Source organism: Dipodomys merriami, unplaced genomic scaffold, assembly GCF_024711535.1.
Source record: "Dipodomys merriami isolate MVZ:Mamm:240054 unplaced genomic scaffold, mDipMer1.0.p SCAF_21, whole genome shotgun sequence".
In the NCBI taxonomy this organism is placed as follows: domain Eukaryota; kingdom Metazoa; phylum Chordata; class Mammalia; order Rodentia; family Heteromyidae; genus Dipodomys; species Dipodomys merriami.
In genome coordinates, this window is record NW_027203493.1 from 266076 (window position 1) to 291555 (window position 25480).

The following is a 25480-nucleotide window of genomic DNA, read 5'->3' on the forward strand; positions in this document are numbered from 1 at the left end:
TATCTCAGCCTCCTGAGAAGCTAGGATTATAGGCATGAGCCACCAGTGCCTAGCTTATAAATCTTATTTCTATTACCTCTTTTCCACCTCTGGGAGGGACCAGAGGTCAGCTCTACAGGTGGTATGATAAACTCCAAAGGCTCCAATAAACTTCCTCAAGAATATGAGCCCAAGGAGACAGGCTATATGTTTTTATTCCCCCCACCCCAGTCCCGGGGCTTGACCTCAGGGCAGGGACATCTGTTCTTGGTTCCCTGTACTGTTGTTCATGAAGGATCTGATCACTAGTGCACTTTAGGTGAACCTTTAGGAAACCAAGACATCCCCTCTCTCCATTCTTTCTCTATGAAATGCCAAGTCCAAAAAAACAAGAGAATCTGAACACACCTGGCTGGTCATCTTCTCTGAGATGTTTAAGAGCCAGTGAGGTAAAACCTAAGACCTCCAGAACTCCAGCCTGAGTGTGGAACCACTCATGCTGGTCCTAGCCTTGATACCTTGATATTGACCTTGGCAGGGCTGTTCTTCTCTGGGCCATGATGTTCCCTAAGTGACCAATGTAGGACTTGGAGCATATGTATGACACTCTCTGGCTGAGATCAGTATGGGAAAGGCCCAGGAGAGAAGAGAAATTCCTGCTGTGACAGGGGAAATGAGACTTCACCAGGCAGGGATACATTTATTTCATGGCAGAAAACAACCTACTGGGGAGTTCATCTGTAATCTGCGAAGTTTGTAAAAAGAGGAGGAAAACCAGAACTCAAAAAGGCCTGGGAAGGGACAGGGAGGGTGACAGGTCCTGGCTAAGTGGGATTAGGCTACATAAGGGAAGCGCAACAGTAGCCCCTCGTGAGGATCCAGGTTCAAGTTTGCCAGCTCCAGGGTGATGCCTTCCTCACGGCTTGGCTGGGTACTAAGCAACAGGTTGGCTGTAGCTGGCAGGCTGGTGCTAGCTGGCAGGTTGTAGGCTCTTAGCTTGGCTGGCTGGCCCACACTGCCAAAGTTGAGTACCACCAGGAAACGCTCGTTCTGATCCCAGTGGCGGACGTAGGAGAAAAGGCCAGCCCCTGAGGAGATTACGTGGAAGTCCCCATGCAGCAGGGAGCGTTCCTTACCCCGCAGGTCACTCAGCCTCCGGAACAGGGAAAGGAGGGAGCCAGGGTCTTCACTCTGGCCCTGAGAATGATAGAAACACAGGAGGAACAGTTGAGGGGCTGTCCTGGGCGCAGACTTCTACAAGCCTCCTCTCCTGTGCACCCCCTCCAGGTCATCTAAACTACCCTTACCTTCACAGTCATGTTAGCAGTCACAAATCCTATGTTGTTAGGGAGACTGGACTCATTCCACAGCATGATTGGGGCCTCCAAAGGCTGAAGAACAGAAAGAATAGGAATTGTTAAAAACTAGGTTCAGGGCTGGGAATGTGGCTTAGTGGTAGAGTGCTCGCCTAGCATGCATTAAGCCCTGGGTTCAATTCCTCAGTACCACATAAACAGAAAATGTCAGAAGTAGCACTATAGCTCAAGTGGTAGTGATAGCCTTAAGCAAAAGTAGCTCAGGGACAGTGTCCAGGCCCTAGGTTCAGGCCCCAAGACTGGCAAAAAAAAAAAAAAATCAGGTTCAAAGCCAGGCACTAGTGGCTCAGGTCTACAATGTTAGCTAGTCAGGAAGCTGAGATCTAAGTATCATGGTTCAAAGCCAATTTGTGCAGGAAAGTCCGTGAGACTCTTATCTCCAATGATCCAACAAAAAGCAGAAAATAGAGCTATGGCTCAAATGGTTAGAGTGCTAGACCCCAGCACAAAACCTCAGGAATAGTCGGGTGCTGGCAGCTCATGCCTGTAATCTTAGCTACTCAGGGGGGCTAAGAACTAAGGATGGCAGTTCAAAGCCAGCCAGGACAAGAAGTGTAAGACTCCAATAAACTACTCAAGTGGCGCTGTGACTCAAGTGGTAGAGCACTAGCTTTAGCACAAAGCTCAGGGAGAGTGCCCAGCCCTGGACCAGCACATATGTATATGCATAATTAATCTAGGTCAAGGGCATTCAGATAATGATAAGGAGATTGACTAAGAATTAATGAGCCAGGCGCTGGTGGCTCACACCTGTAATCCTAGCTACTCAGGAGGTTGAAATCTGAGTCAGGGTTCAAAGCTAGCCAGGGCAGGAAAGTCCATGAGACTCTTATCTCCAATAAACCACTAGAAAACTGGAAGTGGCGCTGTAGCTCCAGTGGTAGAGCACTCACCCTGAGCTGAAGAGTGCAGGGACAGTGCCCAGGCCCAGAGTTCAAGCCCACAACAGACAAAAAAAAAAAAGAAGAACTAATGGCATTTCTACGGAAAGCCTGCTATCTGCTGCCATCCACAGATGGACACCATCTCCCGCCTGCACTGGACAAAGGGTAAGCGGTACCTGTCCAGGAGCTGCTTGCAGGCCAATCTCATCTCCATAACTGAAAACAGGGGTCCCAGGCAGGGTGAAGAACAGCAGCTGGTAGAGTCGGAGGAGCTGAGCCGGTATGAAGGTAGTCATGAGTCCTGCCTGGGACAACTGCAAAGACAACAAACTTGTGTGACCCCAGAAGCCACCTCTGCCTCCACGGTCCACCAACCCTTTCTGTGCAGAGAACTCCCGCCCCTGGCCAGCACAGTACTTACGCTCCAACTACACCAGTGATTGTCGGTGGCATTCAGGAACTGGGTGACTAGGAATTTGGTGTTCAACACTATACCATTGGGCTGTGACAGATATGAGCTAGTCAGTAGCAGATGGTCCTTGGTGGCGTCCAGCAGGCTCATGATCTGTTGCAGGTCTGAGGACTCAGTTCCTGCAATCAACAGCCTGCAGAGCACAGGGGCAGAGGTGTCAAGTTCTCTGAATGAAATAAAACTCCCTTTCTCAGATACTAGCACTCTATGGAGGCGTCCCACAATGGAAGCTGTGTCTGGGAGAGGGGGCCTGGCACTTACTTGTCCTCACTGAAGCTCTTGGTGATATTATGCCATTCAGTCAAGTATGAGGATGCATCCTAGGAGGGAGGAAGGGAGGGAGGGAGAGGAGGAGAGGGAGAGGGGGGGGGCGGAAGAAAGCATTAGACAGGAACATTATAACATTATACCATCTGGCCAAAACCCCCTCTGTTATCACTCAAGCTTTGCCTGTCAAGTAGAAGGTGTACTCACCGTCAGATTCCCTACATCAAGAACCTGGAACCCATCCACACCTTCCTTCAGCCAAAATTTCAGAGCTTCCTGGAAGAGGTATGAGAACAAAGAAAGATCAATACTCAGGCAATCATCATCACCCACCATCCACTCAGTCCCCCCATCTAGGAACAGCTAGCCTTGTCTAGGTCTCTCTCTCCCAGAGTCACAAAGGCTCAGTAATCCCTCCAGTCCCTCTAGCTCTAACCTCCAGTCAACCTTCCTAGTATGTTGTAGCATTTTACTTTTCTATTTCTGCCCCTGGCCAATCACAGTTTCATCTCTAATAGCACAGTAAAGGCTTAAAAGTACGTGTCCATGGATATAATGCCATTTAACACTTAGCATGCAGAATATCAGTAACCTCTATTTTGGAAAAGAGGAATGCTCCTCAGAGAAGCAAGGAGACACATCTAAGATCATAATAAGTGAGCAGCAGAGACAGGACCTGAATGACAGCCAATGAAGACCTCAAGACAAATATACTTGCTCTCCTGCTAGCTTCTTGAGGCCTGGCAAGAGCGGGAGTACAAAAGCTTGTGGGAACAAGGCCAAGAAGGGAAGATTGAAATTCAAAGCACAGCCTCAGATTTGAAAAGAGTCTGGCTCCGTAGAAAAGTCCCCAGACTGAAGCTCTGGGTTCTTCAACATATACTATAAAACTCCCCCTACCTTTTCTTCCCTTTCTCGGTTCTATCTGACCCTCTCCTTTGGCTTCCCTTTCCATCTGAGGCTCATCCCGATGTGGGGTGGGAATCTGCTTTGTTTTCATAACTCAGTATTGCTCTCACTGCTTGGCCCACTGATTCCCCTCCCCCTAGGGGATTTTCCCCACACTTCTCCCATTCCCCTACCCTAGCCCCAGGTGACAGGCACCTGATCTCAGAAAACAGGGTAGGAGACTTGCTCAAACAATAGATAGCCAGACCTGCCAGATCTCCCCCACAAACTCTTTAAATCCTCAGCTGCCTGTGACCCTGGCCGGAACCATTACCCTACTTAAGCCCCTCCACCCCTGGTGCCATTACCCCAAGACTCATGTTTCCCAACTCTCCTCAGGTCACCCTGGAGTCCCTCTTCAATTCTCCAGTAAAGCTGAGATGGTCTGTTGAGATTATTTTCTGCTTTCTTTATTCTAATACCCTCCTTACTCAGTTTCCTAACATGTTCATACATGCAAACAATGTATCCTGATCAACTCTTTCCTTCCCTCACTCTCCTTTATCACCTTCTCTTCCTTCCTGAACCAATTTCAACAGGTTTCACTGTTGCATTTTCATACATGCAAATAACCTCCTTAGACTGCATTTACCCTCATTTCACCCTCACTCCTGGTAGCCACACCCCCAACAGAGCTTGGTTTACATTCTATTTTTGGTTGGATTTTTTCCCACCATGTATCAGTTGTACCAAGGGGTTTCTTCATGGAATTTGAGATGTACATGTATTATACTTTGATCAGAATAGTCCTATTTTTTCCCCCAGTCCTTCCTCTCCCCACTAGTAACTTTTAAAAGGTTTCCTAAGCTGGGCACCGGTGGCTCATGCCTGTAATCTTAGCTACTCAGGAGGCTGAGATCCAGGGATCGCAGTTCAAAGCCAGCCTGGGCAGGAAAGTCCAGAAAACCAGAAGTAGCGCTGTGGCTCAAAATGTAGAGGACTCACCTTGAGCTCAAGAGCTGAGGGACAGCGCCCAGGCCCAGATTTCAAGGCCCAGCAACCAACAACAACAACAAAAAAGGTTTCCTAGCAATTAGCAAGGGCCAAAGGACTAAGGGGTCCTATCCTATCTAAATGCCACGGGTTCAAGATTTGCCTCAGATAGAGACAGCTACCAAGCAAAGGTCAGGATCTGCCTCCCACTTTTGTTCTGCCCTTTATGAATCTGTCAGTACCCTAGAACTCTGGCTACAAGAGCTGAGGTGGGGGACATTAAAAGCTCTACTCCTAACAGGCACCAGTGGCTCATGCCTGTAATCCTAACTATTCAGGAGGCTGAGACCTAAGGGTCAAGGTTCAAAGTCAACTCAAGCCAAGAAAGCCCAAGATTCTTATCTCCAATTAAGCACCAAAACAGCTGGGAATGTAGCTGTGGCACAACTGGCAGAGTGCTAGCCTTGAGCAACAAAACTCAGGAACAGCATGCAAGTCCTGAGTTCCAGCCTCAGGACACAACAAATACACAAAAGGGGGTGAGACAGGAGGGAAAAACTAAAAGTGCAAAGGAAGGGGTAACATTGTCCAAGAAGGAATGTAGTCATTACCTGACTTATGAAACTGAAGTCCCTCCGTACATCATTTTTTTTTTTTTGGGGGGGGGGGGGTCCGGTCGTGGGGCCTGAACTCTGGGCCTGGGCACTGTCCCTCAGCTCTTCAGCTCAAGGCTAGTGCTCTACCACTTGAGCCACAGCGCCACTTCCAGCTTTTTTCATTTTACTTATGTGGTTCTGAGGAATCGAACCCAGGGCCTCAGGCATGCAAGGCAAACGCTCTACCACTGAGCTATCTTCCTAGCCCCCGTACAACATTTTTTTTCCTTTGGTCGGTCATGGGGCCTGAACTGTCTGAGCCTGAGCATTGTCCCTGAACTCTTCAGCTCAAGGCAAACACTCTACCACTTGAACCACAGCGCTGCTACCGGTTTTCCAGTGGTTCATTGGAGATAAGTCTCATGGACTTTTTCTGCCTGGGCTGGCTTTGAACCGAGATCCTCAGATCTCAGCCTCCTGAGAAGCTGGGATTATAGGTGTGAACCACTGGCACCCAGCTGGACTATTCTATCTTCTAAGAGCTCAGGGGTGCAAAGGAGATTATGTGGGAGTGCTGGGTAGGAGCTTTTTCTCCAGAGCAGACTTCTGCCTCTTCTTCACAATCTGGACTTTGAACTTTGACCTCCTGTGGCCAACATCTACATTTTCTTTTCATACTGACACATTAATTATCCACTGATTAGTGAGCATAAGCTGAAGAGAGGAGGCATTACAGAGGCCCCTCATTCTTTCCCCATTTTTTTTTTATTAGTATCAATTAGTTGTATAAGGGGATTTTCATTTTGACAAGTCTGTGGACAAGGCCCCAGTTAAGGTAACAGGACAAAGAAATACCAAGGTCCAGGTGGAATGACGAAGCCAGTCATGACTGGTAATAGGCCAGTGCCTCACTTCACTCACAGAAAATTTTAGTCATGAAGCAAGAAAGAGACATGCTACTCAAGGAGGCTGAGATCTGAGGATCACAGTTCAAAGCCAGCCTGGGCAGGAAAGTCCATGAGACTCATCTCCAATAAACCACTCAGAAAACTGGAAGTGGCGCTGTGACTCACACGGTAGACTGCTTGCCTTGAGATGAAGAGCTGAGGGATAGCACCCAGCCCCAGAGTTTAAGCCCCACAACTGACCAAATAAAAAAGAAAGTAAGTAAGAGACAGACAGACAGACAGAGAAAGAGCCAATCATTAAGTTCCACAAAACAGGACAACAGCTAATAAAAAGTAATCTACGATGGGGCTGGGAAGGTGGCTCAGTGGTAGAGCGCTTGCCTTGCATGCCTGAGGCCCTGGGTTCGATTCCTTAGCACCACATAAGCAAAAAGGAAAAAAAAAGTCGGAAGTGGCGCTGTGGCTCAAGTGGTAGAGCACTAGCCTTGAGCTGAAGAGCTGAGGGACAGCGCCCAGGCCCAGAGTTCAGGCCCCACAACCAGACCAAAAAAAACCCCACAATCCTCAGATCTCAGTCTCCTGAGTAGCTAGGATTACAGGCATGAGCCACCAACACCCAGTTTAACCCACTACTTTGAGAAAGGCAAGTTAGAGAGGTAGGACTACTTGGAACTTCAAATCTTAGGCACAAGAAGTTCCCAACCCTCAGATTAGGAATAAAAGATGCTTGCTATGGTTATGCAGAGAATTAGAAAACATCTATAAAACACTTGGCATAGTTCCAGACACAGAGTAAGACCCCAGTGCTTACCATCTCAGACTGGGCTCCAATCCAACCACATCAAACAACCCATAGAGAAAGAAAGGACTTCCTATCCCAGAAAGAATAAAAGGACTTCCTATCCCAGAAAGAATAAAAGAATCAAACTTCAGACTGACATCTGAGAAATTCCCTTCCTGGAACTGTCTTACAATCAAGAAAAGAAAGCCACAAGATACACAGTTCCTATCCTAACCTGGCTACACTAGCAGTTGGTTTTGCTTTTCAGAACGAGGTTGGGTGTACAGAGCTTGATGTGAAAGGGCAAACACAACTCTGGCATGTGGTCACCATCAGACATTACCTCCAACATACTCACCTTCACCTTGCTGGCCACGGTGTCAACCTGACTGGGGAGGAACCATGAGTTCTGGCCCCCATAGTTGGGAGTGAGGTCCAGAATGATGTGAATGCCTAGAATGATGGAAAAGCGAGATTTGAACACATAATTCTGCTGAGTGTTGGATCTGAAAGAACCTTGCCAAAGTGGTTATAGCACAGCAGAGAAGGTAAGCTATGGGCCCTGGGCTTCTAGCCCCCAAAGCCAACACTTTCAAACATGATTCTGGAGTTATAACACAGTATTGGTGTCCCCCCCCCAAGCCCCCAAAGGATACACAGTGGTTTTACGAGTTTCAACCCCACTGAGTAATAGGCTAAGAAGGGATGGTGGGAAATCTACAGATTAAGCGAAAATAAATAAATAAATATCGACATTTTGCAAATAGAAGCAGTAAAACCAAGAAATTAAATGATCTGCTCAAGATTGTCCAGGCAAGTTAAAAGCTCTTTAGCCTACTTAACAAATCTGTTCTAGCATGAAAATCTAAATTCCTGCCCTGGGGAAATTCTAAGCCAGTTGAGAGCTGAGGGGTGGAGGGAAATCTATCCTGCTTTTCTTCTGGTCAGAAGGCCAACCCCTTTTTCCCATTGTTCCCTGGGTCGGGGCGAGGACACCCACTCTTTTTCTTGGCGGACTGTAGCAGGCTGTTAAAGTCTTCCTGGGAGCCCAGGGCGGGGTTGATCTGTTTCAAGTTGGTCCCAGCCAGATCATCCTTCTGGTTCTTGTGAATCGGGCCCAACACGAGGCCCTTCACCTTCAGAGTGCTCAGGTAGTCGAGATGCTTTTTCAGACCTGAAATGGGGGGGAGGGGATACTCTAGGGAGGCTACTCGGAGGGGTTCCCACCACCGCCATTCTTTCCTCCACCTTCCCCCAACTGAGGGTGTAAGGGGGGAGGGGTGGATCACAAGACCGAGTAGCTGATGCAAGGAGCCAGGCTGGTTACTTCAAAAACCAGTTGTGACTGGCTGGGGGGGGGGGGGGGGGGAGAGACGGAAGAATGCTGAGTCAGCCGTCCGGGTGGAAGAATAGGGGTGGGGTCGATCTCCTTCAAAGAAAGGAGTGAGCACCCGGAGGAACTGAGTGCTAGGAGATCGAGCATGCAGGAAGGGCGAGGTACAGGGAGGACGGGGAGAGGGACGGGACAGGGGTGGGCGCGGGGCACTCACCCTCCAGGCTGCCCGTCTGGCCGGCCTCGAAGGCCTGCAGGCTGCCCACCCGGTAGAGGGGGCCCTTGTGCCACCAGCGCTGCGCCGGCAGCTCGCGGCAGCGCGGCGCCCGCACGATGATGACCACGGCGCCCGCCAGCATGCCCAGCCAGCCGACCCAGAAGAGCACCAGCAGCGCCCAGCGCGTGCGCACCCAGCCGGGGCTGCTGGCCACCTTCAGCAGCTCCTCCTTGGACAGGCCCGTGAACTTGGCCGCCGCCTCCGCGTCGTCCTCGGCCACCTTGATCTTCACCAGGCCGTTCTTCTCCCCGCCGCCCGGCACGGCCACGGCCGTGCCCGCCGCCGCGTTCATGGGCTGCTTCTCGGGCTCCAGCTCGTTCAGCTCCACCTCCTTCAGGTCCACCTCGGCGTCCTGGCTCATGGTGCCTGCGGGACGGGAGAACGAAGCAGGCGGCAAACGATCGATCGGTGGCAGCTGGACCTCGCCACTCGCCGGCGTCCCGGGACTGGGCGGCTCCGCGCGCTTCCGCCGCTGACTGCCGCCAGACGGGCGCGGCCGCGGGGAAGTGGCGCGGAGCTCCGCCCCGGCCCGCCCCTCGGGGCGGAACCCCGGAGCTACCCCTTCAGAGCAACCAAGTCTAGCACTACGGGGTCCTTTCCAAGCTGGAAAGGGGTCTGCCCCTGAGGCCCCTTAGAGCTGGACGCCGGGAGGGCTGAGCGAGCAGGTGCTGGCCCCATCAGCCCACCCCCAGCCGGCGGCTACCCCCACACGGCCACTCGCTGGCCCCTGGCACAGCTCAGGACACCGCCACTTGCAGTCCGGGCGTCCTGTGTCAGAGGTCCAGCTTCTGCCCCCTCCCCCGGCCCCCAGCCTCCTTGGCGCCATCCTTCACTCCCTCTCGGGGCTTAACCACTGGTCTTTCAAGACTCATCTTGAGTTTCTTTCTGTTAATTCCTCACGCAGCACCGGCTACAATCCTTCAGTCCTTCGCTTCATTAATTTTGCTGACTTACTCTAACTCATTCTTCCCTGTGATTTAGGATGGATCTGTTTGGACAGGAGAGTTGAGGTGGACGCCCCCGCCCCCATCCCCTGTTGCTGGCGCCAGGATGTCGGGGAGCTAGGAATCAGGCATCCAGAAGATACTAGGCCTAGACTTGTACTAAACATTCCAATGCTAAGCCTCCAAGACAACCTTTTTCTAGAATGGATCAGAAAGATTACAGCTAGACTTTTCCACTCCAGGACCTCCCAACCCCTCAGGGGGCCAGAGTCCCCCCCAGTGGAATTCCCTTCACAGGTACTTGGGTAGAGAAAGGGAAGTGGGAGGGAGACACAGTTCCAATGGGACAACTGGACATCAACACTACCAGGTGCCAACACTCTCAGGAACTCCTTGTTCCTGAGCAGAGCCAGCTGGGTTATTTTCAGAGTGAAGCTTAAGGAAATCAGTCCTTTCTCCCTCTCCCACCTAGGCTGGATGCCAGGATTGTTGTGCATTTGGAGAATGCAGAAACTAAGATCTGAATGGCAGGGAGAAAAGGGTGTGAAAAGGCTCACCCTCACTACCATTCCATTCTGCATTCTAAAGGACCTTCTCTGGGTGAGCTAGGTTTCAGACCAGCCCTGCCCTGCCCCAACAGTCCAAAAGATTGTTATCTGCAATTAACCTCCAAAAAGGGCCCAAGTGGAGTTGTGGCTTAAGTGGCAGAGCACTGGCCTTAAGTGGGAAAACTAAGGGACAGCACGTAGGAAGAGAATTCCAGCACTAGCACGATAAATAATCCTTTCCCACACTGTTCTAGTAAAGCTGACACTAGTTCCTAGGAGGAGGCAGACAGGTTATGCTTCACCTCAGTGTTAAAACATAAGAGATCCACAATGTCTTATGCATACCAGATGTGTCATTCAGCAGTTGACACTAATCTCACAGCATGACAACTATGGAGCCAAGAAGCACTGGTGGCTCACATCCATAATCCTAGCTACTCAGGGAGGCTGAGAACTGAGGATTGTAGTTCAAAGCCAGCCTGGGCAGGGAAGTCCATGAGACTCTTCTCTCCAATTAACCAGCAAAAAGCCAGACATGGAGCTGTGTCTGGAGTGTAGAGTATCAGCCTCCTGCATCCAGGGGAACTCAGGTCCTGAGTTCAAACCCTAGTACTGGTGCATGTGAGTGTGTGCACGTATGTACCTATGTGCGTATACATATACACAGAGAGAGAGAGAGAGAGAGAGAGAGAGAGAGAGGAAAAGAGGACAGTGAGGTGAGCTGTCCTGGAGATGGTTCCACATAAACACCTAGAAACAGTATCTCTCAGTCCCCAGGGCTCCAGATGGCTGAAGCCAATTCCTTCTGCAACCTTAGAGAAGCTAAATTACCTTCCCCATCTTATCACACACCACACCCTGCACAGGCACTGCCTTTAAGCCACATCAGCCTTCAAACACCTGCCCCTCTCCACTTATTAGTAAGCAGCTGGCCAGGAGCGATGGGGAAAAGAAAAGCAAACCTAAAAAAGTGGGATGACATAACAAGGTCTCAGGAATGAAATATTACAACCAAACTTTCTGACTTACAGGCCACCTCAGCTCTGTAGTTTGTATGGAGCAATCAATCTAAAAGCTGGTAGCAGGATATGAGCTGGGCAGGCAGGATCCCCACTTCTGTGCACTTTGACCTAAACTATTCTCTGCTATAGATCCTTGGATCCAGGAAAATGGATAATAATCACCTGTGGCAAAAGGCAAAACTAGAACAAAGAAAGAAAACAGACAAGAAACTCAAGAGACCACTCAACCTGGGGCTACTTATTCCTAGTGTAAAGGAATGACAGTCTCAGGAACTCCACAGATATAAGGGCTGCCCAAGCCACAGGGGTGATTTGAGACTGCTTTAGCTATGTCAATTTTTCTCAGATCCTTCCCCCAATTCTCCCTATTTAACTGAGACCAATGTCTGTATCCCCATCCAAGACAGCTGAAGATGTCCTGAGGAGCTGTCTTTCCATGGCTGCTATGTGGTAAGACTCCTTTGGCAGTCTATGCCATGTTTATTCAGCCACTGAGGACCAGTGGCAGGACCTGGCAGGAGACTCCAGGACTTTGGGCCTGGAATCTCAAACCTTGGTTTTAGGCTGGACCTAGGAATAGGAATGTCTCACTGTCACTCTCAAGTATTCAGCCCACAAGGGCTAATTCTGCTGTTCTCACTGTAAAGACAACCCACTTTAAGTGCCTTAAATGTGTCCTGAGCTGGACACTAGTAGCTCATATCTGTAATCCTAGCTATTCAGGAAGCTGAGATCTGAGGACCATGGTTCAAAGCCAGGCAGACAGAAAAATCCATGAGACTCTCATCTCCAATAACTACCAAAAAATTAGAAATGGCCCTGTGGTTGAAAGTGGTGACTGCACTAGCTTTGAGCATAAAAATTCAGGGACAGCATCTAGGCCCTTAGTTCAAGCTCCAGGACTAGCACAAAAACAAAAAACAAAAAGAAGGCTGGGATGCAGCTCAGTGGCAAAATGTTTGCCTATCAAATACAATGCCTTAGGTTCAAACCCTAGTCCCCAAAAGGAAAAGACAAAAAAAAAAGTTTAAAATATTTTAAAAAATGCAAAATATAAAATGGGCATTGGTAGCTCCTGGCTATGTAGGAGGCTGAGATCTAGGATCATGATTCAAAGCCAGTCCAGGTAGCAAAGTCCATGAGACTCTTCAATTAGCCAGCCAGAAGTGGAGCTGTGTATAAAGTGGTAGAGAACTAGCCTTGAGCCAAAAAAGTTCAGACAATGCTGAATTCAAGCCTCAGTATTGGCACACACACACACACACACACACACACACACAAGAATGCAAAGTATATAAGTTGTCAAGCTTTTGAGGTAAGGTTAGTGTTGGTGCTGGTGGTTCACACCTGTAATCCTAGCTACTCAGGAGGCTAAGATCTGAAAATTGTGGTTCAAAGCCAGCCTGAACAGGAAAGGCTATGAGACTCTTTCTTTTGGTCGGTTGTGGGGCTTGAACTCTGGGCTTGGGCCCTGTCCCTCAGCTCTTCAGCTCAAAGCAAGCGCTCTACTGCTTGAGCCATAGCGCCACTTCCAGTTTTTCCAGTGGTTTATTGGAGAGAAGAGTCTCACGGACTTTCCTTGCCCAGGCTGGCTTTGAACCATGATCCTCAGATCTTAGCTTCCTCAGTAGCTAGGGTTACAGGCGTGAGCCACCGGCGCCTGGCAGCTAGGAGACTCTTATCTCCAATTAACCACCAACCAGAAGTAGAGCTGTAGCTCAAAGTGGAAGAGATCAGGGACAGCACCCAGGTCCTGAGTTCAAGCCCCCTCCCCCACCAACAACAAAAAAAACTGTTAACCTGGCACCAGTGGCTCATGCCTGTACTCCTAGCTACTCAGGAGGCTGAGATCTGAAGATTGAGGTTCAAAGCCAGCCCAGGCAGGAAAGTCTGTGAGACTCTTATCTCCAATAAGCTACCAGAAAACCGGAAATTGTGCTGTGGCTCCAGTGGCAGAGCGCTAGCCTTGAGCTGAAGAGCTGAGGGAGGACAGCGCGAAGGCCCAGAGTTTAGCCTTATGATCAATAACAACAAACAAAAAACAAAAACTGAAGTGGCACTGTGGCTCAAAGTGGTAGGACACTAGCCTTGAGCAGAAAAGCTCAGTGACAACATATAGACCTTGAGTTCAAGCCCCATGACTGACAAAAAAAAAAAAACCTCAGTGTCGCAAAAAAAGTAAATAGAAATTTAAAACAATAGCCAGGGCCCCGTGCTGGCCTAGCTACTCAGAAGGCTTAGATCTGAAGATCTGAAGACTGAAGTTCAAAGCCAGCCCGGCAGGAAAGTCTGTGAGACTCTTACCTCCAATTAACCACCAGAAAACCGGAAGTGGCATTGCAGCTCAAGTAGTAGAGTGCTCGCCTTGAGCTGAAGAGCTCAGGGACAGCAACCAGGCCCAGAGTTCAAGCCCCATGACTGGCAATCATAATAACAACAATAATAGCCAGGTGTCTGGTAGCTCATGCCTGTAATCCTAGCTACTCAGGAAGCTGAGATCTGAGGATATGATCTTCATGAAACCAGCCTACCTCCAATTAACCACCACCACCAAAAAAAAAAAGGGCCGGGCGCTGGTGGCTCATGCCTGTAATCCTAGATACTCAGGAGGCTGAGATCTGAGGATCGCGGTTCAAAGCCAGCCCGAGCAGGAAAGACCGTGAGACTCCTATCTCCAACAAACCACCAGAAAACCGGAAGTGGCGCTGTAGCTCAAGTGGTAGAGCACTCGCCTTGAGCTGAAGAGCTGAGGGACAGCGCCCAGGCCCAGAGTTCAAGCCCCACGACCGACCAAAAAAAAAAAAAAAAAAGTAGAACTGTGTCTCAAGTGGTAGAGCACTACTAACCTTGAGCAAAAAAAGATCAGAGGGCTGGGAAGTTGGCTCAGTGGTAGAGTGCTTGCCTTGCATGCCTGAGGCCCTGGGTTCGATTCCTCAGCACCACATAAGTGGCGCTGTGGCTCAAGTGGTAGCGCGCTAGCTTTGAGCTGAAGAGCTGAGGGACAGCGCTCAGGCCCAGAGTTCAGGCCCCACGACCGACCCCCCCCCCCAAAAAAAAATATCAGAAATTGAGCTGGGGGCTGGTGGCTCACGCCTGTAATCCTAGCTACTCAGGAGGCTGAGATCTGAGGATCATGGTTCAAAGCCAGCCCAGTCAGAAAAGTCTGTGAGACTCTGATCTCCAAATAAACCACTAGAAAACTGGAAGTGGCGCTATGGCTCAAGAGGTAGAGTGCTCACCTTGAGCTGAAGAGTGCAGGGACAGCGCCCAGGCCTAGAGTTCAAGCCCCATGACCGACAAAAAAAAAAGATCAGAAATTGTGCCCAGGCTTTGAATGCAAGCTCCAGGATTGGCACAAAAATAAAGAATGAAAAATATATAGGGGATGAAGTATGTAGAGTATGTGTTGTAATCTCAGCACCGAATTACACATATGTAATAGAAAGAGAAAATAAATATATTGGGCCTTTTCTACAGTCTCACAGTTCCCTCTCCATCAAGCACTGGACATTTGCAGACACCATCCTCCTTCACCTAGAGGTAGTTCCTCTTGTTGCCATGTGGGGGCAGAGTTGCTCTTTAAACAAACATTCTAGCCCTTGAGAAAGCTCATTAGTTAACCTAGGACGATCTGTCAAATGAAGCTGGAAAAAAAGGCCATTCAAAAATATAGAAACCTGCTGTCAATGGCCCACACACCTGTAATTCTAGCTATTTACAAGGCTAAGATACAGAGGATCAAGGTTCATAGACAGCACAGATAGAAAAGTCAATTGACCAGCAAGGAGGGGCTAGCATAGAAAGTCAATTAATCAGAAGAGAGAAAAATATAGTGATCTCAGTGCTCAGAGGCTGACTACATAGTAAGGGCTCCGTCTTTTTTTTATTTTTATTTTTTGGGTCCCGTCGTGGGGCCTGAACTCTGGGCCTGGGCATTGTCCCTCAGCTCTTCAGCTCAAGGCTAGAGCTCTACCACTTGAGCCACAGCGCCACTTCCGGCTTTTTTTTCTTTTTGCTTATGTGGTGCTGAGGAATCGAACTCAGGGCCTCAGGCATGCAAGGCAAACGCTCTACCACTGAGCCACCTTCTCAGCCCCCAAGGGCTCCATCTTAAAAAACAAAAACAAACCCAGGTGCCAGGTGACAATGGCTTCGGCCTGTATTAACAGCTACTTGGGAGATCCAGATCTGGAAGATCATGGTTCCAGACCAGCACAAACATACACACAAGACCTCTCTTCAACTAAGAGCTGGTAGAACCTGCCTGTCATCACAAATGCAGTATAGGTTGAAATTGAGAGGACTGCAGCTCAGGCAGAAAAGTCCACAAGGTGCCAATCTCAATGAAAAAGCAGCTTAGTGTGGTGTCACAGGTCTGTCATTCACTATGACAGGATTCCTAAAATAGGTCATCTGCAGTCCAGGCACATACCCAGGCAGGAATCAAGACATCTCATCTGAAAAATAACCACTTCAAGCTGGCCTCCAGTGGCTCATGCCTGTAATCACGGCTATTTAGAAGGCTGAGATCTAAGGATCAAGGTTCAAAACCAGTCCAGGCAGGAAGGTTAGTGAGACTCTAATAACAATTACTGAGCAAAAAGCTAGAAGTGGAAGTATGGCTCCAATGGTGGAAGGTCAGCAAAAGAGCTAAGTAGAGCCCTGAGTTCAAGTTCCAGTATCAACACACACAAAATAAATAAAATAACCAGTGCAAAAAAGAAAAAAAAAAGGGCTGGGAAGGTGGCTCAGTGGTAGAGCGCTTGCCTTGCATTTATGAGGCCCTGGGTTCCATTCCTCAGCACCACATAAGCAGAAAAAGCCAGAAGTGGCACTGTGGCTTTAAGTGGTAGAGTGCTAACCTTAAGATGAAGAGCTGAGGAACAAGCACTCAGGCCCAGAGTTCATGCTCCACGACCAACAAAAAAGAAAATAAAAAGAAAATGGAGGTGTGCCTATGGTAAAGCACCTGCCTAACAATGTGAAGCCATGAATTCAAACCCAGTTACCTCAACGGAAAGCTAGAAGAGAGAGAGACAGACAGACGGGGGGGGGGGGGGGGGGGGCGTGCGGGGGGGGGGGGTGCGGGAGGCAGGAGGCAGGAGACACAGTGAATCACACCTGTTCTAACTACTTGGGAGGCTGCAATCAGGACTGCGGCCAACTGTGGTAACAAGTTTGCCAAACCCCATCTCAACTAATAAAAAGAAGTGGTACATTTAACATCCAGCGACACAGGAAGTGAAAATAGGAGGATAGTGGTTCAGATTAGTCCGGGAAGTGGTGGTGAGGAAACACTATTTGAGAAATCACAAAAGCCAATAGGACCAATGGCATGTACAGCACCTGCCACAAGGAGCATAACCTTCCATTAAAAGCCCCACACCCCCTGGGCTGGGAAGGTGGCTCAGTAGTAGAGTGCTTGCCTTGCATGCATGAGGTCCTGGGTTCGATTCCTCAGCACCACATAAGCAAAAAGAAAAAAGCTGGAAGTGGCGCTATGGCTCAAGTGGTAGAGCGCTAGCCTTGAGCTGAAGAGCTGAGGGACAGCGCCCAGGCCCAGAGTTCAGGCCCCACCACCGGACCAAAAAAAAAAAAAAGCCCCACACCCCCAAAAATGTGAACTGGGCCAAAAGTGAACTAGGATTTAATAAAAACTTTGGTGCTTGATACTGGTGGCTCATGCTTGTGATCCTAACTACTCAGTAGGCTGAGAGTGAGGATTGAGGTTCAAAGCCAGCCCAAGCAGGAAAGTCCCTGAGATTCGTTTTTTTTTTTTTTGGGGGGGGGGGTCCGGTCGTGGGGCCTGAACTCTGGGCCTGGGCGCTGTCCCTCAGCTCTTCAACTCAAGGCTAGCCCTCTACCACTTAAGCCACAGCGCCACTTCCGGCTTTTTTTTTTTTTTTGCTTATGTGGTACTGAGGAATTGAACCCAGGGCCTCATGCATGCAAGGCAAGCGCTCTACCACTGAGCCACCTTCCCAGCCCCTGGAGTCAAGACTTCTTGAGTTTAAATCCTAACATTGTCTGAATGAATAAATGACTCAATGAATAGTAGTGTCCAAATGAGGTTGTTAAAATGTAATTTTAAAAGATGAGACATGACTAATACAAATACAAAACAAACACATGTCAGTGACTTTATTCAACTTACAATGAAGAAAGTAAAAACATTTAAAATTGTTGCCAGGTGCTGGTGGCTCATACCTATAATCCTAGCTATTCAGGAAGCTGAGACCTGAGGATAGTGGTTCAAAGCCAGCCCAGGCAGGAAAGTCCATGAGACTCCTCTCCAATGAACTACTTAAAGCTTAGGAATATCACCTAGGCCCTGACTTCAAGCCCCAAAACAAAAACAAAATTTTTCACTTTTTTTTCCCCCAGATAATCATGGGGCTTGAACTCAGGGTCTGGGAGCTGTTCTTGAGCTTCTTTTGCTCAAGGTTAGCACTCTGCCACTTTAAGCCACAGTGCCACTTCCAGTTTTCTGGTGGAGATAAGTCTCATGGACTTTCCTGCCTGGGCTGGCTACTGACTTCTTTCTCACCTCTACAATTCAAATTAGGTTGTATATTTGAGCCCCACCTACCATGCCAACCAATCTGGCCTTCCCCTAGAAGTTTTTTTTGTGGGTGCCAGTCCTAGGGCTTGAACCCAGAGCCTAGGTACTGTCCCTGAGCTTTTGTGTCAAGTTTAGCTACCACTCTACTACTTGAACCACATCTCCATTTCTGGCTTTTAGTGATTAATTCAACATAAGACTCTTACAGCCTTTTCTGCTGGCCTTCAAACCATGATCATCAGATCTCAGCCTCCTGGTTGGGTAGGACTGCAGGCATGAGACACCAGTGCCCCAGTGACTACAACTTTTCAATCACATGCTTACTTAGGCTATTTGGATACATATTTGCACATTTTAGTTCTCTTACCAGACCAAAATACCCTTGAGAACAGAGTGACTCATCTCTCCCCTCCCCCAGGTTATATCATGCACAGAATAAACACTTCATAGATATTGAATAAATGGATTTATTCTACTCCATAACTTAATTTAAACTGAAAATTTCTCAGTATTTGTGTACAGCGTTACTTATTAAGCTATCCTGGGGCATGTTTGGGAACATTACTGGCTCCAAAGGAGTGAAAACTAGCTAAGGAATACCAAAAAGGTTTCTGGCCAATTGCATACATAGATATATGGCATATTAGCATTAAAATTTCATGGGTGATGATGAACATGGTTCAAGTACTTTGTGTGTTTGTATGAAAATAGAAAAATTAAATCTGAAAAAAAAAGAAAAATTAAATCTGTTGAAATTGTTTTAAGGAGAAAGGGAGAGTGATAGAGGGAGTGAGGTTGATAGGGTACATTGTGTGTGTATGTATATATATATAAATGTTACAATGAAAACATGGGATTTAGTTCAGGGGAAGAACATTTGACAAGACCTCAGATCTGCCCACACACATACACACACACACACTTGACAAGACCTCAGATCTGCACACACACACACACACACACACACACACACACACACACACACACACACACACACACACACACACACACACACACACACACACACACACACACACACACCTTTGTACAAAAGGCTTTTATAAAATTTCATGGTAGCCAAACACTGCTAGTTCATGCCTAGCCACTTTGGAAACTAAGAACTGGATCAGGGCTCCAAGCCAGCCCAGGCAGGAAAATCTATGAGCTTCTTATCTCCAATTACCACCAAAAAGCCAGAAGTGGAGCTGTGGATCAATTGGTAGAGTGCCAACTTTGAGTTAAAAAGCTAAGGGACAAGCCGAGCGCCGGTGGCTCACGCCTGTAATCCTAGCTACTCAGGAGGCTGAGATTTGAGGATCGAGGTTCAAAGACAGCCCGGGCAGAAATATCCATGAGACTCTTATCTCCAATAAACCACTATAAAACCGGAAGTGGCATTACCTCACTCATGTAACTGTAACCCTCTGTATAGTATCTTTACAATAAAAAAATTAAAAAAATTAAAAAAAAAAATAAAACCGGAAGTGGCACTGTGGCTAAAGTGGTAGAGCTGAGGGACAGCGCCCAAGCCCAGAGTTCAAGTCCCACGACTGACAAAAAAAAAAAGCTAAGGGACAATGCCCAAACCCTGAATTGAAGCCTCAACACACACACACACACACACACACACTCACACACACTATTGTAGAGGCACTATAAGGAAATGTCCTTTTTAGCTTGGTGCACAAGACAGAGTGCCAATGAAAAAAATTTGAGAAACGGCATGCAAGGATTAAGACTGTTTCATTTGTTTCCCGTATACTTGCTTGCTCCCCAGCAACCTGAAGAGAAGCAGTATAGTGGCTGTCAGTACAAACTCCCAAATTTGTATATGCTCCCAATTTGCCTGGTTGGGCTCCAAACCTGGAATCAGCTATATATAGGTAACAGCAAATTACTTAACGTCCCCAGATTCCTCTCTGAACACATAACCACCTTAAAACCTTCCTCCTAGGGTAAGCAGTACCATTAGACCCTGCAGGTGGAGATGTTTTTGTTATTGTTCTATTTTGTCCATCATGGGGCTTGAACTCTGGGCCTGGGTGCTGTCCCTCAGCTCTTCAGCTCAAGGCTAGTGCTCTACCACTTGAGCCACAGCGCTACTTCTGGTTTTCTGGTGGTTAATTGGAGATAAGAGTCTCCCAGACTTTCCTGCTCTGGCTGGTTTTGAAAAGAGATCCTCAGATTGCAGCCTCCTGAATATCTAGAATTACAAGTGCGAGCCATAGGCGCCTGGCTGATTAAAAGGTTCTTCAGTAGCTGTAACCTCAGCCAATCACCTAAAGAACAGTAAAAAGCTCTAAGGGAATTTTTTTTTTTGGGGGGGGGTTGTTTTTGCTGGTCCTGGGGCTTGAACTCAGGGCCTGGGCTCTGTCCCTAAACCTTTCAGTGCTCAAGGCTCGTGCTCTACTACTTGAGCCACAGCACCACTTCGGCTTTTGCTGTTTATGTGGTACTGAGGAATGGAACCTAGGGCTTCATGCATGGTAGGCAGGCACTCTACCACTGAACCACTCAGGGAGTTCTTTTTTTGCCAGTTCTGGGGCTTGAACTCAGAGCCTGGGTACTGTCTCCCTGAGGTTCTTTTGCTCAAGCCTAGCACTCTATCAGTTGAGCCACAGCACCCACTTTCGGCTTTTTTTTCCTTCTGTTTATGTGGTACTGAGGAATCGAGCCCAGGGCTTCATGTATGCCAGGCTTGCATTCTACCACTGAGCCACCTTCCCAGTCCCCAGGGAGTTCTTTATTCCTAAACTCTCATCTATAGAGTTGTCACTGTCCCTACTTCTTGGGCAAGATTTCTGAGGATTAAAGCAAATGAACTGTGGTTTAAAATGGTGCTCCTGGTTAGGGGGCCGATCTCAGTCGTAGAGCACTGTTAACATACAGGCTTTATAAATGTCAAGTGACTTGGGCCTTACTACAGGCCTAGAAAAATGGGACCCGACAGCAAGACGCGGGTGGCCAGACGGAAAAATACCGGACGGCTTTGCGGATTACGGGGAGTATTTTTCGTTCCCCGCGGGACTCCATGCAGAGGGGACCTCCCCCCGAGCTCGGCCCGGGGCCCCCCCGTACCTGAGTCGCCCCCTGCGTTGAGAGCCTGGGCATCAGGCCCCGAATGTGCGCCAGGCGGCAGGTGTGGAACCGAGGCGACGCCGGCCGAGGCTTCAGGCGGCTGGGGATCCATAACGCACAGGCGGAGTGTGTATTAGTTAAGGGCAAGAGGAGACCGGGACGGGATTAAGGATTGGCGAACGTGGCGGTGGGCTCTGGGCGAGCGCGAACCCCGAGGCGCAAGGCGGCCGTGTTAACTGCACCGGTTGGACGAGGTCCGGCCGCATCGCCGTGGTGGGCAGCGCGCCTGCGCACTCCCTAAGACGCAAGCACGTCACTTTGGCGCCGCAAGTGAAGGGGCGGAACTCCCCACACCGGTCCTGGCTGGAATTGCTGACCCACAATTCCCGCGGCTGCCTCAGTCAATTCCAGATGCGCGTGCGCCCGCCACAGTCCCGCCCTCAAGTCCCGTGAGCCTCTGCGGGACACTATTTAAGGTTCTCCCTTCGCGGCCATCTGCCTCGTTTTTCGCTGACCTCGGTGAGTGTGGTTCGTTGCTTGTCCCCGGTAACTGGGTTTTTCTCGTTGGCCTTTGTTTTCTGCGTGAGATTTTCTTGTTGTTAGAAGACCACGTCAGCTGGCGCTCCCTGGTGCTCTTTCTTGTGTCTGTGCGCTGGTCCTGGGGCTTGTCCTCAGGACCTGGGCCCAGCACCCTCGGTTTTCCACTCTGGGCTGGCACAGTCCTACCTGAAGCACAGCCCCGCTACTGGCTTTTGGATGGTCAGTTGGAGGTTAGTGTCTGAGGACTCATGCCTAGGCTGACATCGAGCAACGATCCTCAGACCTCGCCTTCCTGAGCAGCTAGGGTTACAGGCGCGAGTCGCCCGCGCCGGTCTTTAGTACCTGCGAGGTAGCCGGGGCGAGGCCGGGGCATTAAACCGGCAGCCTCAGCGGGGGTGGGAGAAGAGAACACCACGGCGGCGGCGGGCCGCACATGGGGCCTCTCTCTGATGAAAACACTTCACAGACCTGTACTGAGCTCCGTGAGGAAACTGAACTCTGAGGAGACGGCCCTACCCAACACGTGCCCCTCACTGCCTTGTTGAGACTTGAAAATGGTGCTAAGATAAAGTGTCTTTTGCAGGGTTGAGGCATCTGAACGCATAAGGAATCGGACCGTGTTCTCATAGTAAGTACCTGTCGATATGCTGAACGCTTTTTCGTTGAAGGCAGAATTTCTGTAGAGTTTCCTAGGGCATGTGCTACATTGATGATTTTTTTTAGTTGAACTCTCTCTTTCTGATGGCTTAGTGGAGAAAGGACAAAGATCCTGAGTAGCACTATTGACCGAAAACGTCATCTGTGAAGGCTGATTTAATTGACCCAACAGGGTAACAAACTGCGGTTTGTATTTTTCAGGTGTGGGCCTGCTTAAAGGAGCTGGCTAGGATGAGACAAGGGCCACCATACAGTCCCATCAGTGCAGTAATGCTTCAGGTGAGTAGTAGATAGGGTGGGGAGGAGGGCATTTTCTAGATGGCCATTCTGTGATGAATGTAAAATGACAAGCATATGGCTGAGTTTTAAGTGATGTCATCTTACTACTGAGAAAAAGGGCTCAGTGGTTCAGAGGTGTTATTTAAAAGGCTACCAATTACCAACCGTGGCTCCCTTATCTGTCTGCAGCATCTGGTTACCTATCCTGAAGTGTTCCTGTGTCTTCCAGGATGAATACAGGTAATTCTCAAGAAATGGCCCTGGGTTATCTTTACAGACTTCATGAGGGGAGAGAACAGTAGAAGCAAAGTTTCCTTTTTGCTTCTTATTCTCCTGAATGAAGGCTGGGGGAAATTGAAACCCTAACTATGGTTCAGTTCTTAGAGAATGTCTGCTTGGTCCACATAACTGTCAGATGATTTGAATCAACAGGCTGATCCTCGGTGAGGCACAACAGTTAATAGCATGTTAGAGTTCTGATGGCAGTGGTTACTGATGAAGAAATTTTATTCAGTCTCAAACATGGAAGCAAACTGTTTCTCTTTTTCCAGGTCTTTGCAATAATTTTCTCCATCTTAAGGTATGTTTGTGCTGTGAAAATTTATATGAGCCCTTTATGCAGGGAGTAACTAATGTTAGCAAATCCCTGTCAGCTGTTAAAACTGAAACACAGCAAAGACCCTGCATACTTTCCCAATCTATTTCCAGTGGTAGCTAAGAAAGGTTTTGTTTGAGGTAGCGCTTGCTGATTTTTTTTCTTTCATTTAGGAGCTTCATGTTGTTCCTGTATATGATAGAATAATCCAGATGCCTCCAGTCATAGAGGTAAGTTTGGTTCTTTTTCCCCATCAAGTAAATTATCCAGTTTCTATGATGAATCAAACTAGCTCACTATGACTGTTAATGAAAACACATGAACACCTGAGAAACAAAAGATGACTCAGGGGAGCCATGTACAAAAGGACTTTTATACATGAGTTTGTCTTTTTCCAGGTTGTTTACCAGAGATGACTGCTGATTTCAAGGTGAGTGACTGTCAGTATGTGTACGTTTGCCTCATTGGGCAGAATAGGGCCTTTTCAGGCCTGTGCATGATGACTTCCTTAATGGAATCTCGTTCGGCTGATGCCTTGCTGTTGAGACATGGAAATCTGATATTCTGGGGAGGGTTGTAAGTATGCAATCAAGTATGTTCTGTATTTATTGATTTAAGTCTTTTTGTTTCAGAACTGGATTTACGCAGAGGCTGGGATCGATGAGGTAAATGTCTTTGGAGTATTTATAGTTACCATGCCTGTGATTGTGAAGAGCCACATACTGAGCAAATGCTGATAGGTTCCTGCTCACAGTGATGAGTTGAATACCGCCCCAGTCTGATCACTGTGACTGAAAGGTATATTCTGAGTTGTGAGCTTACCTTTGCGAATGGAGTAAAAAAACAGGCTAGATTGTTGAAGCTGGTATTGATATTTCACACCTATAGTCCTAGCTACTCAAGCTGCTAGCTACTCAAGCTGAGGATCTTGGTTCAAAGGCTCTGGCTCAAGTACTAGAGTGCTTGCCTTGAGCTGAAGACCTGAGGGACAGCACCCAGTCCCAGAGTTCAAGCCCCATGACCTAGAAAAATATGTTGAAGCAGCCTAGCAAATTGCCCTTTTCTCCCTCAACCACAAAAATAAGCTTCCAATATCTGCCTTTGCAGGAGAGTTAAACATTTTGCCTGCTCAACTGTAGGTGCTATCATTGGTAAGTAAATTTACTTCTATGAGGTATGACAATTAAGATTTCCCAATGAAGAAATATGCACATGTCTTACTTCCTGTCCTTGCCTCAGAGCCTGTAAAGGTGAACCCACTGGGGCTGGCTGGGGGAAAAGAGGAAAATTGTTCCAGAAGGAACTGTCTGAGGGACACCAAGACTAGTACAACAGGGGTAATAAAACGAAATGGTACTAAGACATGGTTTTTTTTCCCCCAGATCTGAAGGATAAGACCATGCAAATAGGTAAATTTTTACTGTTTGGGTTTTGGTTTTCTCAATGTTTAGAACACAGTGCTTTTCTAACACTCAGCTTTTCTCTGTAGGAGCCTCAAGCTTTGGAGAATATTAAAGGAAAATTTCAGACTGTTTTCCAACCCAGTTTCAACTTGCTTCATTCTCATTTCCTTAATAAAGCTGCATTTCTATTGTGATTTGCTTTCTTGTGGTTCTGTTTCACATGGTCCAGAGTCTGTTAGGAACTTGACCTTTAGAGCAAGTTTAGGCACACAAATAAGGCTAGCTTCTACTCAGGAGACTGCGACCTGAAGACTGATTTAAAGCCAGCCTGGGTAGCAAAGTCAGACTGATCTTCAATAAATAAACCAGAAGATGAAGTGGCACCTGCTCAAGTGGTAGAGTTCTTCTCTTGAGCTGAAATGCTGAGTCCAGGCTGAGAGTTCAAGATCTGACTGGCAGATAGATTAGCAACGATTGAAGGAAATAGGTTTTCTGCAGTAATGGAAACAATTGAGGGGGAATGACAACCTCCATCTTCATGGTTGACGTGTGCAAAGGCTGGTAAAGGTGCATCCCAGGTGAAAAACTGCTACTTTAAAAGCCAGCCAAAGGGCTGGGAAGGTGGCTCAAGTGGTAGAGTGCTAGCCTTGAGCTGAAGAGCTGAGGGACAGCGCCCAGGCCCCACAACCGGACCCCCAAAAATAAAAGCCAGCCAAATTGAGATCTGGGGGCTTGGTGCTGTTGGCCTTCACACTACTGCTTGAGTCACAGCTCCAGCTTTTGTTTTGGGGGTATATTCTGGGTTTCCCTGCCCAGGTTGGTTTCAAGCCTGCCTCTTCTGATCTCACCTAAATGTAGGTTTACAGGTGCAAGCCTTTGGCCCCCAGCTTTTTTTTTCAAGCAGGAAGAAACTTGTTTATTAACACAGAGCAGCCCTTTTTAAAGCAAAAAAGATTGGGTGGCATGGCAGGGGAGGAAGAGGAACTAATCACTGTCAAGGTCACACCCTATCATGCACCTAAGCTTCCACGGGCTGGTTACACACTGAACGTAAAGCAAATTGGGCTCTGCCCACTCAGCGCCATCTTTTTTTTTTTT

General features: G+C 48.3%; 1 protein-coding gene, 1 long non-coding RNA gene and 7 other non-coding genes across 10 annotated transcripts; 8 read left to right on the forward strand and 1 right to left on the reverse strand.

The window, feature by feature from the left end:
- Window positions 1-659: 659 nt before the first annotated feature.
- LOC138833783 (amino acid transporter heavy chain SLC3A2-like) lies at window positions 660-21181 on the reverse strand. The gene is made up of 10 exons (XM_070032085.1): window positions 20909-21181; window positions 8695-9120; window positions 8145-8318; window positions 7503-7597; window positions 3186-3254; window positions 2973-3031; window positions 2661-2844; window positions 2416-2553; window positions 1287-1370; window positions 660-1176 (listed from the first exon to the last, which is right to left on the reverse strand). The coding sequence occupies exons 1-10, from the start codon at window positions 21018-21020 to the stop codon at window positions 814-816; spliced, it is 1704 nt and encodes a 567-aa protein (XP_069888186.1). The 5' UTR covers window positions 21021-21181; the 3' UTR covers window positions 660-813.
- Window positions 21182-21616: 435 nt separating this feature from the next.
- LOC138833512 (uncharacterized) lies at window positions 21617-24576 on the forward strand. Of its 2 annotated transcripts, XR_011373940.1 has the most exons (10): window positions 21617-22076; window positions 22307-22384; window positions 22574-22624; window positions 22936-22964; window positions 23153-23209; window positions 23378-23409; window positions 23612-23644; window positions 24087-24130; window positions 24362-24388; window positions 24469-24576. It is a non-coding gene; the product is annotated as an uncharacterized lncRNA (long non-coding RNA). The 2 variants fall into 2 exon arrangements; XR_011373939.1 differs by having other exon boundaries at window positions 23153-23409.
- LOC138834256 (small nucleolar RNA SNORD26) lies at window positions 22150-22226 on the forward strand. The gene has a single exon (XR_011374027.1). It is a non-coding gene; the product is annotated as a small nucleolar RNA SNORD26 (small nucleolar RNA).
- Window positions 22430-22499, forward strand: LOC138834255 (small nucleolar RNA SNORD27). Its single transcript, XR_011374026.1, has one exon. It is a non-coding gene; the product is annotated as a small nucleolar RNA SNORD27 (small nucleolar RNA).
- LOC138834254 (small nucleolar RNA SNORD28) lies at window positions 22795-22869 on the forward strand. The gene has a single exon (XR_011374025.1). It is a non-coding gene; the product is annotated as a small nucleolar RNA SNORD28 (small nucleolar RNA).
- On the forward strand, window positions 23250-23314 carry LOC138834253 (small nucleolar RNA SNORD29). The gene has a single exon (XR_011374024.1). It is a non-coding gene; the product is annotated as a small nucleolar RNA SNORD29 (small nucleolar RNA).
- LOC138834257 (small nucleolar RNA SNORD30) lies at window positions 23472-23544 on the forward strand. Its single transcript, XR_011374028.1, has one exon. It is a non-coding gene; the product is annotated as a small nucleolar RNA SNORD30 (small nucleolar RNA).
- Window positions 23727-23794, forward strand: LOC138834258 (small nucleolar RNA SNORD31). Its single transcript, XR_011374029.1, has one exon. It is a non-coding gene; the product is annotated as a small nucleolar RNA SNORD31 (small nucleolar RNA).
- On the forward strand, window positions 24171-24295 carry LOC138834259 (small nucleolar RNA SNORD22). Its single transcript, XR_011374030.1, has one exon. It is a non-coding gene; the product is annotated as a small nucleolar RNA SNORD22 (small nucleolar RNA).
- Window positions 24577-25480: the final 904 nt, after the last annotated feature.

Bases quoted from the DNA above. Each gene is read 5' to 3' on its own strand.
- LOC138833783 (XM_070032085.1), bottom strand. From the start codon at position 21,020: ATGGATCCCCAGCCGCCTGAAGCCTCGGCCGGCGTCGCCTCGGTTCCA. The intron at 9,121-20,908 runs GTACGGGGGGGC...CCCGTCCCGCAG, and splicing joins CAACGCAGGGGGCGACTCAG to GCACCATGAGCCAGGACGCC. The intron at 7,598-8,144 runs GTGGGTGTCCTC...CCATCATTCTAG, and splicing joins ACAGTCCGCCAAGAAAAAGA to GCATTCACATCATTCTGGAC.